Source organism: Macaca thibetana, chromosome 19 (genome assembly GCF_024542745.1).
Source record: "Macaca thibetana thibetana isolate TM-01 chromosome 19, ASM2454274v1, whole genome shotgun sequence".
Classification (NCBI taxonomy): domain Eukaryota; kingdom Metazoa; phylum Chordata; class Mammalia; order Primates; family Cercopithecidae; genus Macaca; species Macaca thibetana.
Window position 1 is genome coordinate 35,488,845 of NC_065596.1, and position 23,854 is coordinate 35,512,698.

The 23,854-nt window shown below is 50.0% G+C and overlaps 1 protein-coding gene across 1 annotated transcript; it reads right to left on the reverse strand.

Annotated features, from left to right (window-relative positions):
• Window positions 1-1,336: 1,336 nt before the first annotated feature.
• Window positions 1,337-19,299, reverse strand: GP6 (glycoprotein VI platelet). Its single transcript, XM_050768358.1, has 7 exons — window positions 19,266-19,299; window positions 14,500-14,532; window positions 14,130-14,387; window positions 9,969-10,253; window positions 5,781-5,840; window positions 2,806-2,856; window positions 1,337-2,284 (listed from the first exon to the last, which is right to left on the reverse strand). The coding sequence occupies exons 1-7, from the start codon at window positions 19,297-19,299 to the stop codon at window positions 2,049-2,051; spliced, it is 957 nt and encodes a 318-aa protein (XP_050624315.1). The 3' UTR covers window positions 1,337-2,048.
• Window positions 19,300-23,854: the final 4,555 nt, after the last annotated feature.

The window sequence follows — 23,854 nt, forward strand, 5'->3', positions numbered from 1 at the left end:
CTCAGCCTCCTGAGTATCTGAGAGTAGGCATGTGGTACCACACCCAGCTAATTTTTTGTATTTTTTGTATATGAGATGAGGTTTCACCATGTTGCCCAGGCTGGTCTTGAACTCTTAGGCTCCAGCGATCCTGCCTCATTCTCTAAGAGTGCTGGGATTACAGGTGTGAGCCACTCTGCCTAGGCTATACTTGTCTTTTAAAAATCTACTTAGTTTACTTGACCTCTGTAATTATTTTTCATCTGTCTTCTGATAGCATCTCAGTATGATTTTCCACTATGTTAAGACAAATAATTGACCCATTCTTACATTTGGAGGTTTCTCTGAGCACCCTTCCCGTTCCCCCTTCACCCAAGCTGTGTGCTCACTAGCCCTGATTCACAGCCGTCATCCTGGAGCTTCTTTCTGCCATCCTTCTGTCTTTTCCCAAGTGACCCACCCACCTCAACCTCCCAAAGTGCTGGGATTACAGGCATGAACCATCATGGCCAGTCATTCTTTTCCTTTTTAAAAAAAAAAATTTTTTTTTTTTTTTTTTTTTTTTTTTTGAGACGGAGTCTTGCTCAGTCACCCAGGCTGGAGTGCGGTGGTGCGATCTCAGCTCACTGCAAGCTCCGCCTCCCAGGTTTACACCATTCTCCTGCCTCAGCCTCCCGAGTAAGTAGCTAGGACTACAGACACCCGCCACCTCGCCTGGCTAGTTTTTTGTATTTTTTAGTAGAGACGGGGTTTCCCGTGTTAGCCAGGATGGTCTTGATCTCCTGACCTCGTGATCCGCCTGTCTCGGCCTCCCAAAGTGCTGGGATTACAGGCTTGAGCCACTGCGCCCGGCCATTCTTTTCCTTTTTTAAAAAAATTTTTATCTTCTTTAAGTAGAGATGGGATCTCACTATGTTGCCCAGGCTGGTCTTGAACTCCTGGGCTCAAGTGATCCTCCTGCCTTGGCCTCCCAAAGTGCTAGGATTACAGACATGATCCACTGCACTCGACCCAGTGGTACAGTTTTACACACATTAGATGGTCAAGAAATGCCTAATGCGATAATAAGTATAGAACTTTACTTTGAGAAGACCTAACATTTCCTTCAGAAAGTAAATATGAGAGGGGTAGAGATGGTGCATTATCTTATTTTATTTTTATTATTTTAAAAATGTATACATAATTGTACATATTTATGGGGTAGACAGCAATATTTCAATACATGTGTACAATGTGTTTTGATCAAATCAGGGTAATTAGCATATTCATCACTTTGTTTTTTTGAGACATGGTCGGGCTTTGTCACCCGGGCTGGAGTGCAGTGGTGTGATCTCAGCTCACTGCAACCTCTGCCTCCCAGGCTCCAGCCGTTCTCCCACCTCTGCCCCCTGAGGTGCTGGGAGAATAGGGATGCACCACCACACCTGGCTAATGTTTGTTGTTTTGGTAGAGATGGGGTTTCACCATATTGCACAGGCCGATGTTGTTTTCTGATGTGAAGGGAAGAGGGCAACGTGCTAGTTTTATACTAAGGAAAACGAATGACGTACCCAAACTGCCTGCACGGCCCGTTCTGAGAGACGAAAGGAGATTTGTTAGACTGCAGTGGAAGATGGAGTGAGGGTGAGAGTTTCTGGGGGGACACGAGACAAGAGCACAGACGGCCAAGGGGAAGCACGGGAGGTCCTGCACAGAGGAGGGAACAGCGTCAGCCCGGAGAGCTGGGAACCTTAGAGGTCCGTGTGGAGCCCGTATTAGAGAAGCTTGAAGAAAGAGGACGGTATGTGGTCCAGCCAGGGTACCGGGTCATCCACAGTGTGCAGGGAGGAGGATGGGGTCTCCACAGATTCCTTCCATCCCAAACGGAGGTGCCCTCAGACAGACAGCCAGACAGACAGACACCGGCTGAACGGCTCCTTGATGGAACACCAGGAGGAGGCAGCATGGCCTCCTTTCCACCCTGTAGCCTCTGCCCTCCTGCCCCCATGCTCCACACACGCCACAGTCTTTGAGTCGCCTCCCATGCCATGATCCGTCCCTTGGATACGACCATGCCTGGGGTTCAGTGGTCATGAACATAACCCGCGGCCGTGAACGTCCGGTCGGCCTCCATCCTGATCCCCGTGTGATTTCCGGGTCGGCGGGAGGGGCGGGAGCGGCCTCTGCACAGCCCTGACCCTGTGCCGCAAGCGCTTCCTCCGGCTGTGCCAGTCCTCTGCCAGAAACCCTGCCAGGAGTATTAGGATCGCAGCCCCGAGGCATATGCGGACCAGGTTGCCCTTGGTGTAGTGCTGGCGGGCGGGACCTGGAGGAATGAGGACAGGCAGGAGCGGGTGGAAAAGCCCACCTCCAGGACCCTCTCCAAGCCACATCCTGGGCTTCTCAGAGAGCCTGTTATTCTCCACTAGCTGGGGTGCCATTCTCTTTCCTGGAGGGTTCGTCCCCTCCCGAGTAGGTGTCAGGGCCAGATGCCCCCAGTTCTCTAAGTAGCATCTCTCCCTCGTGTGCTCTCACAAGGCTCTGAGACAACTAACTCCGCCCCAGACACCGATGCCGCCTCCTTACCTGATGTATTGCAAAAGGGAAGACAGTTATAAGGGGTGGGGAAGAGATGGAATCTCCCTTTCTCTGACCCTTTTTAAAATCTCAACCTTCCCGCCTGGTCTTAATGCGCAATTCTGAACCCCATACGCTGATATTCTGCCTTCACTCTACACACTGGAACCCAAGAGCTGAGAGCTGCAGCCCCTGTGTAGACAAAGGACTTGGGTTCGGGTGAAGAGATGGGTGAGAAGGAAGGGAGTCTGGAGGGGACGACTTACTCACCAGCTGGAGAGCCTGGCTCCTTTGGACTGGCGGTGATACTCCTAGAAGTCTCTGGGAACAAAAAAAAGGCTAAGTGTGAAATGAAACCATATTCCCTCCCCCGTCACTGTGCCTACTCTGAACACACACACACATGGGGAGGTTGAATTCCACAGCATGGGCCGGGCACGGTGCCTCATGCCTGTAATCCCAACACTTTGGGAGGCTGAGGTGGGAGGCTGGCTTGAGTCCAGGTGTTGAAGACCCACCTCAGCAACATGGAAAAACCCTATCTCTACAAAAAATACAAAAATTAGCCAGGCGTGGTGGCACGTGCCAGTAATCCCAGCTACTCAGTGGGGGCTGAGGCAGGAAGATCACCTGAGCCCTGGGAGGTCGAGGCTGCAGTGAGCCAGGATTGCACCACTGCACTCTAGCCTGGGAAACAGAGCAAGACCCTGTCCAAAAAAAAAAAGCATGAACTATAGAGTCAGGCTGTCCTCCAGATTTGAACCTCAACTCTATCACCTGTTAGATGTGAGCTATCTGGCAAGTGACTCAGCATCTGTGAGCCGGTTTCCCCATGTGTCCAATAAAATTAACGAGATCCCTCATAGGTTGATGTGAAAGTCAAGATAATAATAACGGTAGTAATATAAAGCACTTTGCTTGACATGAGCACCTCATACGTGCCAGTTCTCTTATTTCTCAAGTTTCTCCTGAGACTGGCCAGGTACTCAGCCATGTGCTGGGCCATGGGAACCCACATATTAATAAGACATTGTCAGGCCAGGCATGGCACTGGCTGAACGCCTGTAATCCCAGCACTTTGGGAGGCCAAGGCAGGCGGATCACCTGAGGTCAAGAAATGGAGACCATCCTGGCCAACAAGGTGAAACCCCGTCTCTACTAAAAATACGAAAATTAGCCTGAGCGTGGTGACGGGCGCCTGCAGTCCCAGCTACTCAGGAGTCAGAGGTTGCAGTGAGCCGAGATCGCAGAGTGAGCACAGTGAGACTCCGTCTCAAAACAACAACAACAAAAACATAAGACATTGTCCATCTGCGGTTCCCAGACTATTGGAGGAGACAGAAGTAAAGCGATTTTTTTTTTTTTTTTTTTTTTTGAGACGGAGTCTTGCTCTGTCGCCCAGGCTGGAGTGCAGTGGCCGGATCTCAGCTCAGTGCAAGCTCCGCTTCCTGGGTTCACGCCATTCTCCCGCCTCAGCCTCCCGAGTAGCTGGGACCACAGGCGCCCGCCACCTCGCCCGGCTAATTTTTTGTATTTTTTTGTAGAGACGGGGTTTCACCGTGTTAGCCAGGATGGTCTCGATCTCCTGACCTCGTGATCCGCCCGTCTCAGCCTCCCAAAGTGCTGGGATTACAGGCTTGAGCCACCGCGCCCGGCCTGATTTTTTTTTTTTTTTAATATGGAGTCTCACTCTGTTGCCCAGGCTGGAGTGATCTCAGCTCACTGCAATCTCCAGCTCCTGGGTTCAAGCGATTCTCCTGCCTCAGCCTTGCAAGTAGCCGGAATTACAGGTGCCCGCCACCACGCCCGGCTAATGTTTGTATTTTCAGTAGAGACAGGGTTTCACCCTGTTGGCCACACTGGTCCCCTGACCTCAGGTGATCCACCCGCCTTGGCCTCCCAAAGTGCGGGGACGACAGCAAAGCGATAATTTTAATACACTGTGAAAATTGCTGTAATAGACAGCCCACAAGACACTGAGCGAGAGCAGAGGAAGCCACCAATCCAGCCTGGACGGCCAAGGCTTTCGTGAGGAATTGAGGCCATGGGGAAATGGAAGAAAAGGCAGAGCAAGTAGATTGGATGCAGAGTCAGGAGAGGTTAGGAAGCCTCCCGAAGAGATTCAAGTGACTGTGCGGGGCTGAGAACAGCGTGGGAATGAATGGAAGGTACGCAGACAAGATTGGAGGGATCAACAGTGGCTGGATATCTACGCTCATGGAATAGCAAGCTGACGAATTGGAACTGCATCCTGAGGGTGACTGGGAGGTTCTGAACTGAAGATAGAGAAAGACCCCATCACAGGGTTAGAACTCTCTGGGATATGCCGGGCGCAGTGGCTCACGCCTGTAATCCCAGCACTTTGGGAGGCCAAGACGGGTGGATCCCAAGGTCAGGAGTTCAAGACCAGCCTGGCCAAGATGCTGAAACCCCGTCTCTACTAAAAATACAAAAATTAGCCAGGCGTGGTGGCGGGCACCTGTAATCTCAGCTACTTGGAGGCTGGGGCAGGAGAATCTGGTGGCGGGCAGCAGAGGTTACAGCGAGCCGAGATCTCGCCCCTGCACTACAGCCTGGGTGACAGAGCAAGACTCTACCTCTAAAAAATAAAAATAGAACTCTCGGATCAGGTACCTCATGAAAGCAAGAGTCCCGTGGGCCCAATGGAGATACCTCACCTATTAGGGAATCCGTGAAGGTGTTTAGTCTGGAAGGAAATGGGGATTTTCCAGGAAAGGCAAGGGGAAAGAGACTGAGGAAAGCGTATCTGCAGAGGCCTGGAGTGGTTAGAAGATGTTCTAGGTCCAGGCGCCTACAGTCTGTGCGTCCGAGCGCGGGCTCTACCTACGGTCTGTGCGTCCGAGCGCGGGCTCTACCTACGGTCTGTGCGTCCGAGCGTGGGCTCTGCCTGGACACAGCGGGGAGCAAGATTAAATACTCGGATCACAGCCAAGTCCAAAGGCCTAGGACTTTATCCTGGGAGCAGTGCGTAGGGATAGCTGGCGGTGTTCCCACCACAGCCTTGGCCCCGCCGTCTTTGAAATGGCCCCAATACCCAAAATGCTCCTCCTCCTGAACCCCAGAGCTCCCCTCTGCGCCCATGCTCTATCCTCACACCGAGGACTTTCCTGGGAAGAGACAGACAGTTCCGTGAAGCGATTAAAAGCCTATAGGCTTAGAGAGTGGAAGAGAGAGCTCCGTCCTCACACTCCTTTCTGCTGAGCATGAAATGCCTGGTGACTCACCAGTTGTGAAGACTTTGTTTGTGAGTGAGACGGTCAGTTCAGTGGTGGCTTCTGAGAATTCTAAGAATTATAAGAAAGCAAAACAGTGTGAGGTCTTCCCCGTGGTTCCCTATATCCTCTAGATACCTCCATTCCTCTTCTGAGATGTCTAGGCTCCCTGAAACCCCTTTCTCTGACACACACAACGCAGACGCTGAATACAGACAGATTTGAAAGGTGTAAGACTTATCTTCCATCGCCGGCTGAGTAAGAAGCAGATCCGTTCATCAGTTGCTGGGCACTTGGGTTTTTTCCACGTTTTGCTATTGTGAATATTGCTGCTGTGAACATTCACATACAAGTTTTTGTGTGATCAGAAGTTTTCTGTTCTCTTGGGTACACACCCAGGGGTGATTGAATCACTGGGTCATAGAGTAACTCTGTGTTTTACTTTTTACTTTTTGAAAAACTACCAGACTGTTTTTCTTCCTTTTCTTTTCTTTTTTTTCTTTTTCTTTTTTTTTTTTTTTTTTTTTTTTTTTTTTTGAGACGGAGTCTCGTTCTGTTGCCCAGGCTGGAGTGCAGTGGCGCGATCTCAGCTCACTGCAAGCTCCGCCTCCCGGGTTCAAGCGATTCTCCTGCCTCAGCCTCCTGAGTAGCTGGGATTACAGGCGCCCGCCACCATGCCCGGCCAACTTTTTTTTTGTACTTTAGTAGAGATTGGGTTTCACCATGTCGGCCAGGATGGTCTCGATCTCCTGACCTTGTGATCCACCCTCCTCAGCCTCTCAAAGTGCTGGGATGACAGGCTGCGCCTGGCCACAGACTGTTTTTCAAGGCAGCTGCACCATTTTATATTCCCACCAGATACAGGAAGGTTATTCCAAATCCTCACCAATACTTCTTGTCCGTTTGTTTTACTTTAACAATCACAGCCATCCTAGTTGGCATGGTCCATTTTATGGTATGTGGATTATATCTCAGTTTGAAGAAGAATAAGTGGATCCACATCTTCACGAGCTCATGTTAGGAAGAATGAGCTCGTGTTAGCCTCAGAAGAAGAATGAGCTTGTGTTAGCTGGGCGCGGTGGCTCAGCCTATAATCCCAGCACTTTGGGAGGCCGAGGCAGGTGGATCACAAGGTCAGGAGATCGAGACCATCCTGGCTAACACGGTGAAACCCTGTCTCTATTAAAAATACAAAAAATTAGCCGGGCATGGTGGCAGGTGCCTGTAGTCCCAGCTACTTGGGAGGCTGAGGCAGAATGGCGTGAACCCAAGAGGCGCAGTTTGCGGTGAGCCGAGATCGCACCACTGCACTCCAGCCTGGGCGACAGAGTGAGACTTTGTCTCGAAAAAAAAAGAATGAGCTTGTGTTAGCCTCAGAACATGGGATCTCCACCTTCCTACTTAGGCCGTTTTCTTAACCAGGGACCTCCTGTGGCCACCAAAATGTTTCCTGAACTGCCTCGGCTGATAAATATGAAGCTCTTGTGGTGGTGGGTACCATCCTGGGAGTCTTTTTATGGTGGACCTAGCTCGGCAAAACCTAGTTTATGCTCAGCTCTCTGTGGCATAATGAGAGTGTGGGTGTTATTTGGTCTTTGTTACTTCTCTTCCTGTGAGATGCATTAATAAGCCTTGTTTCTTTTTTTTTTTTTAATTAAAATTTATAAGTTACAGGATCCATGTGCAGGAGGTGCAGGTTTGTTACACAGGTAAACGTGTGGTTTGCTGCACCCATCAACCATCACCTAGGTATTAAACCCCACATGCGTTAGCTATTTTCCCTGATCCTCTCCCTCCCCCGACTCCCCCCTACAGGCCCCAGTGTGTGTTGTTCCCCTCCCTGTGTCCATGTGTTCTCATTGTTCAGCTCCCACGTACAAGTGAGAAAGTGTGGTGTTTGCTTTTCTGTTCTTGCGTTAGTTTGCTGAGGATAATGGCTTCCAGCTCCATCCATGTCCCTGCAAAGGACATGACCTCATTCCTTTTTATGGCTGCATAATATTCCATGCTGTGTATGTACCATATTTTCTTTATGCAGTCTGTCATTGATGGCATTTGGGTAGATTCCATGGCTTTGCTATTGTGAATAGTGCTGCAGTGAACATATGTGTGCATGTTATCTTTATAATACAATGATTTATATGCCTTTGGATATATAACCAGTAATGGGTTTGCCGGGTCAAATGGTATTTCTGACCGGGTGCAGTGGCTCACACCTGTAATCCCAGCACTCTGGGAGGCCGAGGTGGGCAGATCGCCTGAGGTCAGGAGTTCAAGACCAGCCTGGCCAAGGTGGTGAAACCCGTCTCTATCAAAAATACAAAAATTAGCCAGGCATTGTGGCACGCACCCGTAGTCCCACCTACTTGGGAGGCTGAGGCAGGAGAATCACTTGAACCTGGGAGGCAGAGGTTGCCGTGAGCCAAGATCACACCACTGCACTCCAGCCTGGGCGATGCAGTAAGACTCTATCTCAAAAAAAAATAAAAGAAAAAAAAAGAAGGCTTAGCCAGGCGTGGTGGCTCACACCTGTAATCCCAGCACTTTGCCGAGGCAGGCGCATCACCTGAGGCCAAGAGTTCAAGACCAGCCTGGCCAACATGGTGAAACCCCATATCTACAAAAATACAAACATTAGCTGGGCATGATGGCAGGTGCCTGTAATCCCAGCTACTCAGGAGGCTGAGGCAGGAGAATCGCTTAAACCCGGGAGGTGCAGGTTGCAGTGAGCCGAGATCACACCACTGCACTCCAGTCTGGGTGACAGAGCGAGACTCTCAAAAAAAAAAAAAAAAAAAAAGGCAGCATTTGTAAAGCACACCTGGCACATTCTGGGATACTTAACAAGGAAATGCATGCAACTCCTGTCCGTCCTTTTTGAACCTCAGTTCTATTTCTTCTTCTGGATTCTTGTGTCCTACCCCTCACTGTGACCCTGGGGGCAAAACAGACTTTTTCTACCAAAAAACTAAATGATGTATTTTGTTTGATTTAATATGACGTTGTTAAGTGTACTGACCAGTGGCATTGGGTATGTTCACATTGTGGTACAATATGTTGACCTCTAGAAGCTATTTTTCTTGCAAAAGTGAAACTCTATGCCCATTAAACACTAATTCCTGCTCTCCCCTCTTTCTGGCCCTTAACAACCACCGTTGTACTTTGTGTTTCTATAATTTTGACATTAGATACCTCCTTTGAGTAGAATCATAATAGTAGTTGTCCTTTTATGACTGACTTATTTTACTTAGCATAATGTTCTCAAGGTATATCCATGTTGTAGTATATGTCAGAATTTCCTTCTTTTTTAAGGCTGCGTAATATTCCATTGCATGTATATAACCACATTGTTATATACATGTGGTATGTGTATAACCACATATATATGAGGTATGCTGCTCTCTTTTGAAAGAAACTCCCTTTAAGAATGGTAGCCAGGCCGGGCGCGGTGGCTCAAGCCTGTAATCCCAGCACTTTGGGAGGCCGAGACGGGCGGATCACGAGGTCAGGAGATCGAGACCATCCTGGCTAACAAGGTGAAACCCCATCTCAACTAAAAAATACAAAAAATAACTAGCCGGGCGAGGTGGCGGGCGCCTGTAGTCCCAGCTACTCGGGAGGCTGAGGCAGGAGAATGGCGTAAACCCGGGAGGCGGAGCTTGCAGTGAGCTGAGATCCGGCCACTGCATCCCAGCCTGGGCGACAGAGCGAGACTCCCTCTCAAAAAAAAAAAAAAAAAAAAAGAATGGTAGCCAAGGCTGGCATGGTGGTTCACGCCTGTAATCCCAGCACTTTGGGAGGCTGAGGCAGGCAGATCATGAGGTCAGGAGTTCGAGACCAGCCTGACCCACAGAGTGAAACCCCGTCTCTACTAAAAATACAAAAATTAGCCGGGCATGGTGGCATGCACCTGTAATCCCAGCTACTCGGGAGGCTGAGGCAGGAGAATCGCTTGAACCCGGGAGGCGGAGGTTGCAGTGAGCTGAGATCGCCCCATAGCACTCCAGCCTGGGTGACAGAGTGAGACTTCATCAAAAAAAAAAAAAAGAAAGAAAGAAAAGAAACCTCCATCCTCCCAGATGCCTGCAACCCAGGGCTTCCTGCCCTCCCACGTCCTCCCCACCATGGCCCCTCCCCTCGGAATGGCCCTCAGGACCTACAAAGGCTGAGGAACAAAGGTTTGGTCTGCACCACCCCTACCTGTGACCATGAGCTCCAGGGGGTCGCTGGGAGCCGACCACAGGTATGGGTCCCCGCTGGAGAAGCTGTAGCACCGGTAGGTTCCGCTGTGGGCAGCGGTCACCGTGATGATGGGGAAACTAGCCCGGTACCATCTCTCGGGATTCTTGTAGGGCGCAGGGTCCCCTTCCTTGTACAGAGCAAATTGGTCAAAGCCATACCGGGTCTGACACTGTAGGGTCACGTCCCCTCCTGAGGACACCGCCGGGCCGGGCTGGGCTGAGAGTGAGGGCTTGGCAAAAACTCCTGGGAGAAAAGGAAAGTCTGATGTTAAAGGCAGCAGCCAGCATCTCAGCTCAGACTGGGGAGGTGCCCACACCTGCCTGAGAGCTGGGGAGCTTTCTGGCTGTATCCCTCCCAGACAGCACACTCCCCCACCCAAGCTCACAGAGAGGTCAAGCACCAAGTGGTTGAGGAAGCGAGGCTGTGTGCCCACATCCTAGTGCCTGGGTGCGAATCCTGGTTCTGCCTTTAAGTGGCCCCGGAGACAAATCTCCTCTGTATCTGAGCCTCACTGCCTTGTTCTGCTAAAATGGGGATGATCGAACGAGACAGTACACAGTAAGCATTTAGCAGAGTGCCTGTTGCCTAGCAAGCGCTTGAAATGAGATGGGAGTACGTAAACAGCTTAAGCTTATACCATGCCGTAAGCTTGCATTGCCACATACAATCGTTACGTTGGAAACATGGCTGACGGTGCCAGCTCTGGGTGCCTTCCGAACTCATGACGCACATCAGTTCAGTGAATCCTCAGAGACCTGTGGAGTCCTCACTCTTAACGTCCCTATTTTATAAATGAAACTAAGGCACATGGCGTTAATTTGTCCAACCCTAGGTAATAAGACAGCAGTGCGTACTTGAAATTTGCTAAGAGGGTAGATTATAAGTGTTCTCACACTCAAAAGAAAAGTTAACTGTGCGAGGTGATGTATGTTAATTAGCTTGCTCGTGGTAACTATCTCACAGTGGGTACGTACATCAAAACATGTACGCCTTGGATATGTTCCATTTTTGTTTTTCAATTATAACTCAACAAACCTGGAAATTTTTTGAGACAGAGTCTCGCTCTGTCACCCGGGCTGGAGTGCAGTGGCCGGATCTCAGCTCACTGCAAGCTCCGCCACCCGGGTTCACGCCATTCTCCTGCCTCAGCCTCCTGAGTAGCTGGGACTACAGGCGCCCGCCACCTCGCCCGGCTAATTTTTTTTTTTTTTTGTAGTTTTTAGTAGAGACGGGGTTTCACCGTGTTAGCCAGGATGGTCTCGATCTCCTGACCTCGTGATCCGCCCATCTCGGCCTCCCAAAGTGCTGGGATTACAGGCTTGAGCCACCGCGCCCGGCCGAAAATTTTTAATTTAAAAATAAATAACTTGTCCAAGATCATAAGGGGCGGAGCTGAAATTTGCACTCACAGAGTTTGATTCTAGGGTCTCCACTCCTCAGCACGAACCTACACTACTCTGATGTGAGGGTATTGTCGTAGTCCGGTGTGGTGATGCATGCCTGCACCCAGGAGTCAGTAAGACAAAGGTTGAGGCCAGGTGCGGCGGCTCACACCGGTCATCCCAGCACTTTGGGAGGCCAATGTGGGAGGATTGCTTGAGCCTAGGAAGTCGAGGCTACAGTGAGCCATGATCACTGTACTCCAGCCTGGGTGACAGAGTGAGACCTTGTCTCAAAAAAAAGACAAAGAGAGAAAACAAAAGAAAGGAAGTAAGGAAGAGAAAAATATAAACTGCCTGATAATTATGGCATTCACTCAACAAGAAGAAAAAAGAGAGGAAGGAAGGGAGAGAGGGAGGAAGACAGGGTGGAAGGAAGGAAGGATATAAGCTGCCTGATAATCGTAACATTCACTCAGCAAATTTTCTCTTAAGCAACTATTAAGTGTCTGTCTGTATTCCTTTTTTGTTGTTTTGTTTTGTTTGGTTCTGTTTTGTTTTGTTTCGCTCTGTCGCCCAGGCTGGGGTGCAATGGCATGATCTCACTGCAATCTCTGCCTCCCAGGTTGAAGCCATTCTTCTGCCTCAGCCTAGAGAGTAGCTGGGATTACAGGCACTCGCCATCATGCCCAGCTAATTTTTGTATTTTGTAGAGTTTCACCATGTTGGCCAGTCTGGTCTTGAACCTCTGACCTCAGGTGATCCACCCGCCTTGGCCTCCCAAAGTGCTGGGATTACAGGCATGAACCACCCGCTCCCAGCCCTGTATTCTAACAACAACAACAAAAAAATCCCATCAGGAATTAAAAATAGACAACCATCACCAAGGTAAAAATAAAGGTATACTTGACATACCAGATAGTGAGGAGGACCATTTTGACTAGGGTGGTGGGGTAAATACTTAATAAGAAGATGGCATTTGAGTCTGACCCCAAAAGAAGTAATGAGGCGGCCAGGCTGGTCCATCCTAGCAGCAGAGAGGAGTGAGGGGGGAAAGAGGGGAGGTAGGCAGAATTTACAACGCGGAATAGACCACAGTGCAGTGGGCCAGGAATTAGGGTGGCATGAGTGAGGCACTCTCCTGGGATGTAAAATGTAATTATTCCCAAACAATTAACATATTTGAAAAAATGTTTGCAAATTTGAAGAGTAGGTCATTAAAACTCACATTATTCTATTTGAATACTTATTCCCGTGAAAGAAAGATTTATTATGATTTTTTTTTTTTTTGAGACGGAGTCTCGCTCTGTCGCCCAGGCTGGAGTGCAGTGGCGCTATCTCGGCTCATAGCAACCTCCACCTCCCGGGTTCACGCCATTCTCCTGCCTCAGCCTCCTGAGTAGCTGGGACTACAGGTGCCCGCCACCGCGTCCGGCTAATTTTTTTGTATTTTTAGTAGAGACGGGGTTTCATTGTGTTAGCCAGGATGGTCTCCATCTCTTGGCCTTGTGATCCGCCCACCTCGGCCTCCCAAAGTGCTGGGATTACAGGTGTGAGCCACCGCGTCTGGCCTATGGTTAGTTTTTTGTTTGTTTGTTTGTTTGTTGATACAGGATCTTACTCTGTCACCCAAGCTGGAGTGCAGAGGCACGATCACAGCTCTCTGCAGCCTCAGCCTCCCTGGCTCAAGTGGTCCTCCTGCCTCAGCCTCCCAAAGTGCTGGGATTACAGGTGTGAGCCACTGGGACCAGTGCTATGTTTATTTTTTAGTTGTAACAAATGTAAGATGTTAACATGAGGGGATCCTGGGTGAAATATTTTCATTAATATTATCTTTGCAACTTTTCTGTCAGTCTAAAAATGATTCCAAAACCAAGTTTTTAATTAAAAAGAATCCTGAGCCAAGCATGGTGGCCTGTGACTGTAGTCCCTGCTACTCATGAGGCTGAGGCAGGAGGATTGCTTAAGGCAAGGAGTTCCAGGCTGCCGTGAGCTATGATTGCTCCTGTGAACAGCCACTGCGCTCCAGCCTGGGCCACATAGCAAGAGCCCATCTCTAATTTTTTTAAGTGCATTAAAACACAGATAAAGGAGTGCCTGTCTTTCGTTTTGGCACAGGCACTGCCTGATTCTGCCTTTATGTGAAATTCTGATTTTTTTTTCATCGTGGATGGTTTGCGATTTCTTTTGATTTTTTAAAAAATTGCATTAAAATGTTATTCACACCCAGATGCAGTGGCTCAGGCCTGTAAACCCAACACTTTGGGAGGCCAAAGTGGAAGGATTGCTTGAGCCCAGGAGTTTGAGACCAGTCTAAGCAACATAGCGAGACCCTCTCTCTCTCTTTTATTTTAATGCCTTTTGTGAAAACTGTCAAGAGACCCCATCTCCACAAAAAAAATTAAAAATGAGCTGCGCATGGTGGTGCACACCTGTAGTCCCAGCTACTCGGAGGGCTGAGGCAGGAGAATCACTTGAACTTAGGAGGTGGAGGCTGCAGTGAGCCAAGATCGCACCACCGCACTCCAGCGTGGGTGACGCAGCAAGGCCCTGTGTCCAAAAAACAAAACAAAATATTACTCATATTGATCCATAAATGTTGTGGCACCACCACCTGCTAGGCCAGTGCCTGGTTTGCCTCGCCCTAATTCCGGCCCTAATCCCTGCTCTCAGTGTCCCCCATGTTTGTGCCCTGAATGGAGGACCAGGCAGTCCCAGGCTCCGATCCCCCTTCCTTTACCGGTGGCAACGAGCTCCAGCTGGTCGCTGGGTGGGGACCAGAGGCTTCCGTTCTGGTAGGAGCAGCGGTAGCGTCCGGCCAGATGTCTCTTCATGGCCGGGATGAAGAGGACCGCCTGATCCTGGTACCTGCTGGAACTCAGCTTCTCCAGGCGGTACAGGTCCACGCCCGGAGGCCCCTGGCACCGGAGGGTCACTGGCTTCTCCAGGGGCACCAGGGAGCTGGGCAGAGCCTGGAGGGAGGGCTTAGGCAGCGGTCCTGGAAGAGGAGCAGGGCTGGGTCAGCCTCCCCGCAGACGCCGCCTGGGCCCCGCTGCCCTGGCACGCTGGCGGATCCCGCAGGAGGGAAGGGGTCTGGGGGGAGGACTCACCTCTCTGCGCTGGCACATGCCCCAGACACAGCCCTGAGGAAAGAAGAAAGGGACCAGATGCCAGGACGCGCTCGTATGGACATTCCCGCCTGCTGGGCGCGGTGATAAGACATTTGCACGCATATGCTTTATTCTGTCCTAATTATTTATTTCTTCAGAAGATACATGTGCATGTAATTTAAGTGAGAGAAGCCAGTCAGAAAAAGCCACATAGTCTATGAGGTCGTTTACATGAAATATCCAGAATAGGTAAATCTATAGAAGGAGGAGAAGAAAACAGATCCACGGCTGGGGGAGGGGGGAGAGGAGGGCGAGACGTGGCGGCGGAACCGGCGTGGGGTTCCCTCGGAGGGTGCCGAAATGTCTTGGAGTTAGATAGAGGTGATGGTTGCACAACATTGAATGTACCAAATGCCAGCTATAGCAGACTTTTCTATGTATTTTACCACAATGACAACTATTTTAAGGCCAGGCATGGTGGCTCACACTGTAATCCCAGCACTTTGGGAGGCCAAGGAGGGTGGATCATCTCAGGTCAGGAGTTGGAGAACAGCCTGGCCAACATAGTGAGACCTCATTTCTACCAAAAAAAAAAAAAGTCAGGCACGGTGGTATGTGCCTGTGGTCCAAGCTACTTGGGGTGGCTGAGGTTGGGAGGATTCCTTGAGCCCAGGATTCCTGGTCGAGCCTGCAGTGAGCCGAGATGGTGCCCACTGCGCTCCAGCCTGGACAGCATTGTGAGACCCCCATCTCAAAAAATAGATCTTTTGAAAGTCAAGCAGAGATTCCTTGACCCACCCTGTCCAGCTCCTGCCACTGTCCCCGCCCCGCATACATTTTTTACTATTTCTGTTGTTCCTTCTGGCATTTTTATATCTTCATCGTTCTAGGAAAAAGTACGCATGCTGCTATCTGTGGATTCCTTCGTGTTAGACATTTGCCCGTTGACTTCCTCAGTGGATGTGAGGAATGGGACCTCAGATATTGCTGTCCCTTCGTTTCCTCCCTTCGGTCTCCAATATGAAATAATATCCAAGGGCATTCCAATAGTACACAATTGTATTAGACAAGTATTGTAAATACTATTGCATATTGTATATTGTTGTATTTTATTGTATATGTAATACATGCAGTAAAACCCCACACTAATGGGATGCGTTGGGCTCCAGGGATGGAGCAGGATGGAGCCCCAGTGTGTAAGTCAGGTCATCTCAGCGTGTACTGGCCATGGGTTTCACAGTATTTACAACGTTTGGTTGAATCGATATTCCGTGATTACATGGTAGGATGTAATATATATGATAATATATCGTTTCAAGTAGCCTGAAGGAGGATGGTGAAGGTTCCCAACACAGAGAAAGGATGCATGTTTGAGAACATGGGTGTGCTGCTTACCCTGATCTGATCGCTATATGTATGTATACATGTGTGTATATGCATGTATATATGCATATAAATACATATATATAAGTGATCCCCTCCTGGGATTGCTTGAGCCCAGGAGGTCAAGGCTGCCGTGAGGTAAGATTGCACCACTGGCCAGGCGCGGTGGCTCACGCCTATAATCCCAGCACTTTGGGAGGCCAAGGTGGGCAGATCACAAGGTCAGGAGTTCGAGACCAGCCTGGTCAACATGGTGAAACACCATCTGTACTAAAAATATAAAAAATTAGCTGGGCATGGTGGCACGTACCTATAATCCCAGCTACTTGGGAGGCTGAGTCACGAGAATTGCTTGAACCCAGGAGGTGGAGGTTGCAGTGAGCTGAGATCGCACCACTGCATTCCAGCCTGGGCAACACAGCAAGACTCCATCTCGAGAAAAAAAAAATTGAGATTGCACCACTGCACTCAAGACTGGGCAACAGAGCAAGACCCTGTCTCAGTAAAATAAGAAGAAGAGAAAAAAAAAGGTACTAATTATCTGAAATTCAAATTTAACCAGGCATCCAGTGTTTTATAACAACATATTGCACACTCGCATATCACTGAGAGTAGGTTTTAAAGTTCTCACTGGCCAGGCACAGTGGCTCACACCTGTAATCCCAGCATTTTGGGAAGCCAAGGCGGATGGCTCACCTGAAGTCAGGAGTTCAAGACCAGCCTGACCAACATGGGAAACCCTGTCTCTAGTAAAAGTACAAAAATAAGCTGGGCGTAGTGGTAGGAGCCTGTAATCCCAGCTACTCAGGAGGCTGAGGCAGGAGAATCACTTGAACCTGGGAGATGGAGGTTGCGGTGAGCTGACATCACACCACTGCACTCCAGCCTGGGCGACAGAGTGAGACTCTGTGTCAAAAAATAAGTAAAAATAAATGAGTGTGGAATACTACTCAGCCATTAAAAGGAACAAAATAATGTCCTTTGGCCAGGCACAGTGGCTCACACCTGTAATGCCAGCACTCTGGGAGGCCGAGGCGGGTGGATCATGAGGTCAAGAGATCAAGACCATCCTGGCTAACACGGTGAAACCCGTCTCTACTAAAAATACAAAAATTAGCCGGGCGTGGTGACGGCGCCTGTAGTCCCAGCTACTCGGGAGGCTGAGGCAGGAGAATTGCTTGAACCCGGGAGGAGGAGGTTGCAGTGAGCCAAGATCACGCTGCTGTACTCCAGTCTCGGCAACAGCGAGATTCCAGCTCAAAAAAAAAAAAAATGTCTTGCAGCAACTTGGATGTAGCTGGAGGCATTATTCTAAGTAAAGTAACACAGGAGTGGAAAACAAAAATCTGTATGTTCTCACTTACAAGTGAGAGCTAAGCTGTGGGTATGCAAAGGCATACAGGGTGATGTAATGGACTTCAGAGACTCAGAAGAGAAGGGCAGAAGGTGGGTAGGGATGAAAAACTACACATTAGGTACAAGGTATACTACTCAGGTGACAGGGGCACTAAAATCTCAGAATTCACCACTATATAGTTCATCCATGTAACCAACAACCACTTGTATCCCAAAAGCAATTGAACCAAAAATTAAGCCAGATGCAGTAACCTGTACAGGTCAAACCTGTAACCCCAACACTTTGGGAGGCCGAGGTAGGTGGATCGCTTGAACCCAAGAGTTCGAGACCAGCCTGGGCAGCATAGCGAGACCCCGTAACTACAAAAATTACAAAAATGAGCCAGGCATGATGGTGTGCAACTGTAGTTCCAGCTACTCAGGAGGCTGATGGGGAAGGATTGGTTGAGCCTGGGAGGTTGAGGCTAGAGTGAGCCATGATCATGCCACTGCACTCCAGCCTGGGTGACAGAAGTGAGGCCCTGTCTCAAGTAAAATTAAATAAATAAAAGTTAAAACAGGCCGGATGCGGTGGCTCACGCCTGTAACCCCAGCACTTTGGGAGGCCGAGGCGGGTAGATCACCTGAAGTCAGGAGTTCAAGTCCAGCCTGGTCAACATGGTGAAACCCCGTCTCTACTAAAAATATAAAAATTAGCCGGACCTGGCGGTGGATGCCTGTAATCCCAGCTACTTCGGAGGCTGAAGCAGGAGAATCACTTGGACCCAGGAGGCAGAGTTTGCAGTGAGCCAAGATCGTGCCACTGCACTCCAGCCTGAGCAACCAACAGAGTGAGACTCCATCTCAAAAAAAAAAAAAAAAGTTAAAGAATACATCCGTGGATGGATAATGAATGAGAGGTTGTTTATATTCACAGTTAACCCTCTCATCTCCAGTAACACAACCATCTCCTTCCTGCTTAGCCTTTTGGAGATGCTGTCCCTTTAGTGGTCAAATTCTCCTGAAGAAATCAGGAAATAATGCATTCGACATGCCCAGCACAAGTGAAGAGCAGGCAGTGGAAATGCATTCGACCTGCCACCCATCGGTCAGGAGACACTTACTCCACTGCTGTAGGGGATACTGACAAATTAAATCCATAACCTAGTCCAGATATCATCAAGTCCACAATTTTTGTTTGTTTGTTTGTTTTTTTGAGATGGAGTTTTGCTCTTGTTGCCCAGGCCGGAGTGTAATGGCGTGATCTCGGCTCACTGCAACCTCCGCCTCCCAGATTCAAGCGATTCTCCTGCCTCAGCCTCCAGAGTAGCTGGGATTACAGGCATGCGCCACCACGCCCAGATAATTTTGTATTTTCAGTAGAGATGGGGTTTCTCCATGTTGGTCAGGCTGGTCTCCAACTCCCAACCTCAGGTGATCCGTCCGCCTCGGTCTCCCAAAGTGTGTGAGCCACGGCACTCAGCGGTTTTTTGAGACGGAGTCTCTCTCTGTTGCCCAGGCTGGAGTGCAATGCCTGACCTCAGCTCACTGCAACTTCTGCCTCCCGGTTTCAAGCAATTCTCCCACCTCAGCCTCTCGAGTAGCTGGGATTACAGGCACCGCCCCGTCATGCCCGGCTAATTTTTGTAGAGACGGGGTTTCGCCATGTTGGCCAGGCTGGTCTTGAACTCCTGACCTCAGGTGATCCACCCACCTTGGCCTCCCAAAGTTGAGATTACAGGCATGAGCCACCGTGCCTGGCCCACAGTTATTTAAAAAGGGGCAACTGTAGTGTCGTAGGACAAAGTTGTGACCAATGCTAGGACACCTCTGTTCATTTCCTGACCCAGCCACGAATACACTGGAATAACTCAGGCAAAATACACCACCTCGCTGGTCCTCCGCTTCCCCACCCAACCAATGAAGGGGCTCTCATAGGTCCCTTTTTGTCCTGAAATTCATCACCGATGCAAATTTCTTAAAAAATCCTTTGTCTGGCAGTCCAGGCCTGTCTTTCAGCACTTCCCAGATCGACCCTCAGGACTCACCGAGACAGAAGAGGGTGGTCGGGGATGGAGACATGGTTCCTCAGCCCTGTCCTGGGTTCTGCGGCCAGGGAGGGAAGTGGTGGGAGCCTGGGCACGGGCTCAGGATGTGATGAGAATGAAGAATGCTCTCCTCCCTTCCTCCGCCAGCCCCGGCCTTTCCTAATTGAGACTCATCGAGCCGTAGCCGGCTCCCCAGGACAGTGACTTGCACACAAGCTCCAAGGAGCCGCGCTTATCTCCTCTGGCCAGCCTGGCGTTGCACCGTTCGTCCGCCTGCTGGGGCCTGGCCTGTGTTCCCGTGCTCCCATAAACTCCCTGATGTCACTAGGAAAATACTCATCAAAACCACAGTGAGATATGACTTCACAACTTCTGGGATGGCTATAATTTTTTTTTTTTTTTTTTCCAGACAGAGTCTCGCTGTTTTTGCCCAGGCTGGAGTGCAGTGGCGCCATCTCGGCCCACTACAACCTCCACCTCCTGGGTTCAAGTGATTCTCCGGCCTCAGCCTCCCAAGTGGCTGGGGTTATAGGTGTGCACCACCACGCTGGGCTAATTTTTGTTTTTGTTTGTTTGTTTGTTTGTTTTTTTTTTTGAGAAGGAGTCTGGCTCTGTCGCCCGGGCTGGAGTGCAGTGGCCAGATCTCAGCTCACTGCAAGCTCTGCCTTCCGGGTTTACTCCATTCTCCTGCCTCAGCCTCCCGAGTAGCTGGGAACACAGACGCCCGCCACCTCGCCTGGCTAGTTTTTTGTATTTTTTAGTAGAGATGGGGTTTCACCGCATTAGGTAGGATGGTCTCGATCTACCCTGACCTTGTGATTCGGCCTCCCAAAGTGCTGGGATTACAGGCGTGAGCCACCGCACCTGGCCAATGCCATTGACTCGTATGTGCACTTCCAAGTGGTTAAAATGATAAATATCAGGGTGTTTATATCTAAAAACCCTCCCTGACATCATCTTCTCTACGTCTCCGATTAACTCAGCGACCGTGGCTGAATGCCTGCCACCTTTCAAATGTTAGGTCAGGTACTCAGTATCGGCAGTTTTATCAATTATAAATGCTTTAAGCTGCATAGAATTTTAAACAATAACAGTGGTTATAAATCTTTAATACAAAAGCTGGCTTTAAAATTATTGGTAAAATAAGATTAGAAATGTCTTAAGAATTGTTAGCGTTTCTGTTTGCATTTATTGAACAAGTGGTTTTGTGCTTATCCCTGCAGAATACTATGAGATTTGCCACAAGGGTTATAAAACTATAAACTCGGCCGGGCACAGTGGCTTACGCCTGTAATCCCAACACTTTGGGAGGCTGAGGCGGGCGGATCAACCTGAGGTTGGGAGTTCGAGACCAGCCTGACCAACATGGAAAAATCCCATCTCTACCAAAAATGCAAAATTCGCCGGGCATGGTGGCGCGTGCCTGTAATCCCAGCTACTCAGGAGGCTGAGGCAGGAGAATCGCTTGAACCTGGGAGGCAGAGGTTGCAGTGAGCCGAGATTGCACCACTGCACTCCAGCCTGGGCAACAAGAGCGAAACTCCGTCTAAAAAAAAAAAATTGCTTTTTTGTAGAGTTGGTTTTCACTATGTTGCCCAGGCTGGTCTTGAACTCCTAGGCTCAAGCAATCCGATGACCTCAGCCTCCCAAAGTGCTGGGATTGCAGGTGTGAGCTACTGTGCCTGGCCCCACTGCCTCCTTTTTTAAAGATACATGAAAAGAATCAAACGCAACAGTGAAGGTAAGTCAGTCACCCGATGGCAGAAATTGGGGTGCCTCTGGCGTCTGGTCAGTTGAAGCCAAGGACACTGCTCAGCATTCTTCAATGCACAGGACAGCCCCCCCATGGCAGAGAATGATCCGGCCCTCGGTGACACATGTAGGTGTGATTGATGGCATTTAGAAAGAATATTATCATGCCGGGCGTGGTGGCTCACGCCTGTAATCCCAGCACTTTGGGAGGCTGAGACGGGCGGATCACGAGGTCAGGAGATCGAGCCCATCCTGGCTAACACAGTGAAACCCCATCTCTACTAAAAATACAAAAAAACTAGCCGAGCGTGGTGGCAGGTGCCTGTAGTCCCAGCTACTCGGGAGGCTGAGGCAGGAGAATGTCGTGAACCCGGGAGGCGGAGCTTGCAGTGAGTGGAGATTGCGCCACTGCTCTCCAGCCTGGGCGACAGAGCGAGACTCCGTCTCAAAAAAAAAAAAAAAAAAGAATATTATCACTTGTTTCCTGTAAGAGCAACTTAGAGCAAGAAAATGGTATTCTTAAGGCCTTCTCTCCTATGAGGCTCCAAGCCAGGGCTGCCATCGCAGAAGATGCTGGGCTTGTTTTTTTCCTTGAGAGAATTGTACTCAAGGTGATGTACATGTCGCCCTGGGTGCCACTTGGGTGGTTTGGAGAAGTGCTCGGACGCAACACGCCCTGATGAGTCAACAGCAGCCAGCTGGACCCGTCTTCTGGCTCGCGGTTCACGGGCTGTGTTTATCCCTCTGGTTCCTTCACAATCACCTTGGGAGATACGTTGCCTCTGGATCACGCCAGGCAGGTTCTCCCTGTGTGACTGTGTGCTGCAGGGCTGGAAATCAGGGTGGCACCCCGCTACAGCGGCAACCTGACTAGGAAGGCAGGAAGATGCTGCCATCTTTAGAGTTTGTCCTTTGACTTTACTCGATATGAATGAAGATGGGGCACTGCCACACTACACAACAGGAGAAGTCCAGAAAACTTTCTGGAGATAGTGAGAGGGTGATGCAGCGGACAGCTATGACTGATGACTGCCCTCACCTCTGACTCCCGCTTCCTCCCCGCCTTCTGAATGCACATCCATCACCAACCATAGGTTCCTGTTTGGGGTTTGCTGGCTGGGGGGGGAAAAAAAGGAAGCCTGGCTTTCTACTAAAAACCACTTCCTTTGCCCATTTATCAAACTCAAACCCTCAGTGGGCCACATAACATCATCCTCCATCCCAGGCAACGAGGTGTTTCTGGAGCACTCCGGTGTATCAGGGACCTGGTCAGTTGCCATCGCATACGTATGTGGGGCCAGCCCCTGTGCCACCGAAGAGGGGGATGTTGAAAACTTGTTACAGCCGGGAGCGGTGCCCCCTTGGTTCAAGCAGTTCTTCTGCCTCAGCCTCCCTAGTAGCTGGGATTACAGGAGCGCACCATCACGCCTGGCCAGTGTTGTGTACTTTTTATCACAATTTAAAAAAGGAAAGAGTGCCTGGGTGAGTCCTATGCACCTATTCAGAGAACCAGAGGGTTTGAGGCTTTTATCCTCAGCCCACCCATCTCATGGGAGTGGTTTTTTTTTTTTTTTTTTTTTTTTGAGAGATGGAGTCTTGCTCTGTCTCCCAGGCTGGAGTGCAGTGGCCGGATCTCGACTCACTGCAAGCTCCGCCTCCCAGGTTCACGCCATTCTCCAGCCTCAGCCTCCCGAGTAGCTGGGACTACAGGCGCCCGCCAACTCGCCCGGCTAGTTTTTTTGTATTTTTCAGTAGAGATGGGGTTTCACCGTGTTAGCCAGGATGGTCTCGATCTCCTGACCTCGTGATCCACCCGTCTCGGCCTCCCAAAGTGCTGGGATTACAGGCTTGAGCCACCGCGCCCGGCCGGGAGTGTTTTTCAAACTTGCTTTTCTCCCAGTGAGAAATAATGTCCTACACACACACACACTCCTGTCGGCGTGCTTCCGATTCCCCCTCCTGGTATCACACCCTGGAGGGGTCCACTCCTCTTGGGCTGAGTCTGTAACTTGACCCCAAGCAAGAGCATACAGCAAGCTCACGCATGTGGTTGTTGGTGTGATTCAGTTTCTCCCGGTTCCTCCCTGGCTTCTCCACAGGGCCGCTCACCAGGACAGCTGGCTCCACCACAGCCAGCCAGCGAGAGGGCAAGACAGAGGGCTGGCAGGAGGGATGCTACCATCCAGAGGTCGGTTTTGTAACCTAACCACAAGACTAACCAACTGTCACCTCTGCCCCATCCTACTGCTAGAAACCAGTCGCTACGCCGGGCGCGGTGGCTCACGCCTGTAATCCCAGCACTTTGGGAGGCCGAGGTGGATGAATCACGAGGTCAGGAGATCGAGACCATCCTGGTTAACACGATGAAACCCCATCTCTACTAAAAACATAAAAAAATTAGCCGGGCATGGTGGTGGGCGCCTTTAGTCCCAGCTACTCGGGAGCCTGAGGCAGGAGAATGGCGTGAATCCAGGAACCAGAGCTTGCAGTGAGCGGGAGATCACGCCACTGCACTCCAGCCTGGGCAACAGAGCAAGACTCTGTCTCAAAAAAATAAAGTCGCTACATCTCCCCACAGTCAAAGGGAGGTGGTCTCACTGTGGGGTCCACTGGAAGTTGCCTACCAGAGTCAGGTCATCCCAAATACACCCTTCAGCCGTTGGGTATGGCATCAGAAAGAAAACTACGGCCAGGTACAGTGGCTCATACCTGTAATCCCAACAATTTGGGAGGCCGTGGCAGAAGGATCACTTGAGCCCAGGAGTTTGAGACCAGCCTGGGCAACATAGCAAGACCCCACCTCTACAAATAATTAGCCAAGTGTGGTGGCGTGCACC

Coding starts and splice junctions, on each gene's coding strand:
- GP6 (XM_050768358.1), bottom strand. CDS start 19,299: ATGTCTCCATCCCCGACCACCCTCTTCTGTCTCG. Junction 14,533..19,265: donor GACCACCCTCTTCTGTCTCG/GTGAGTCCTGAG, acceptor TTCTTTCCTCAG/GGCTGTGTCTGGGGCATGTG. Junction 10,254..14,129: donor GCTGGAGCTCGTTGCCACCG/GTAAAGGAAGGG, acceptor CTTTTCTCCCAG/GAGTTTTTGCCAAGCCCTCA.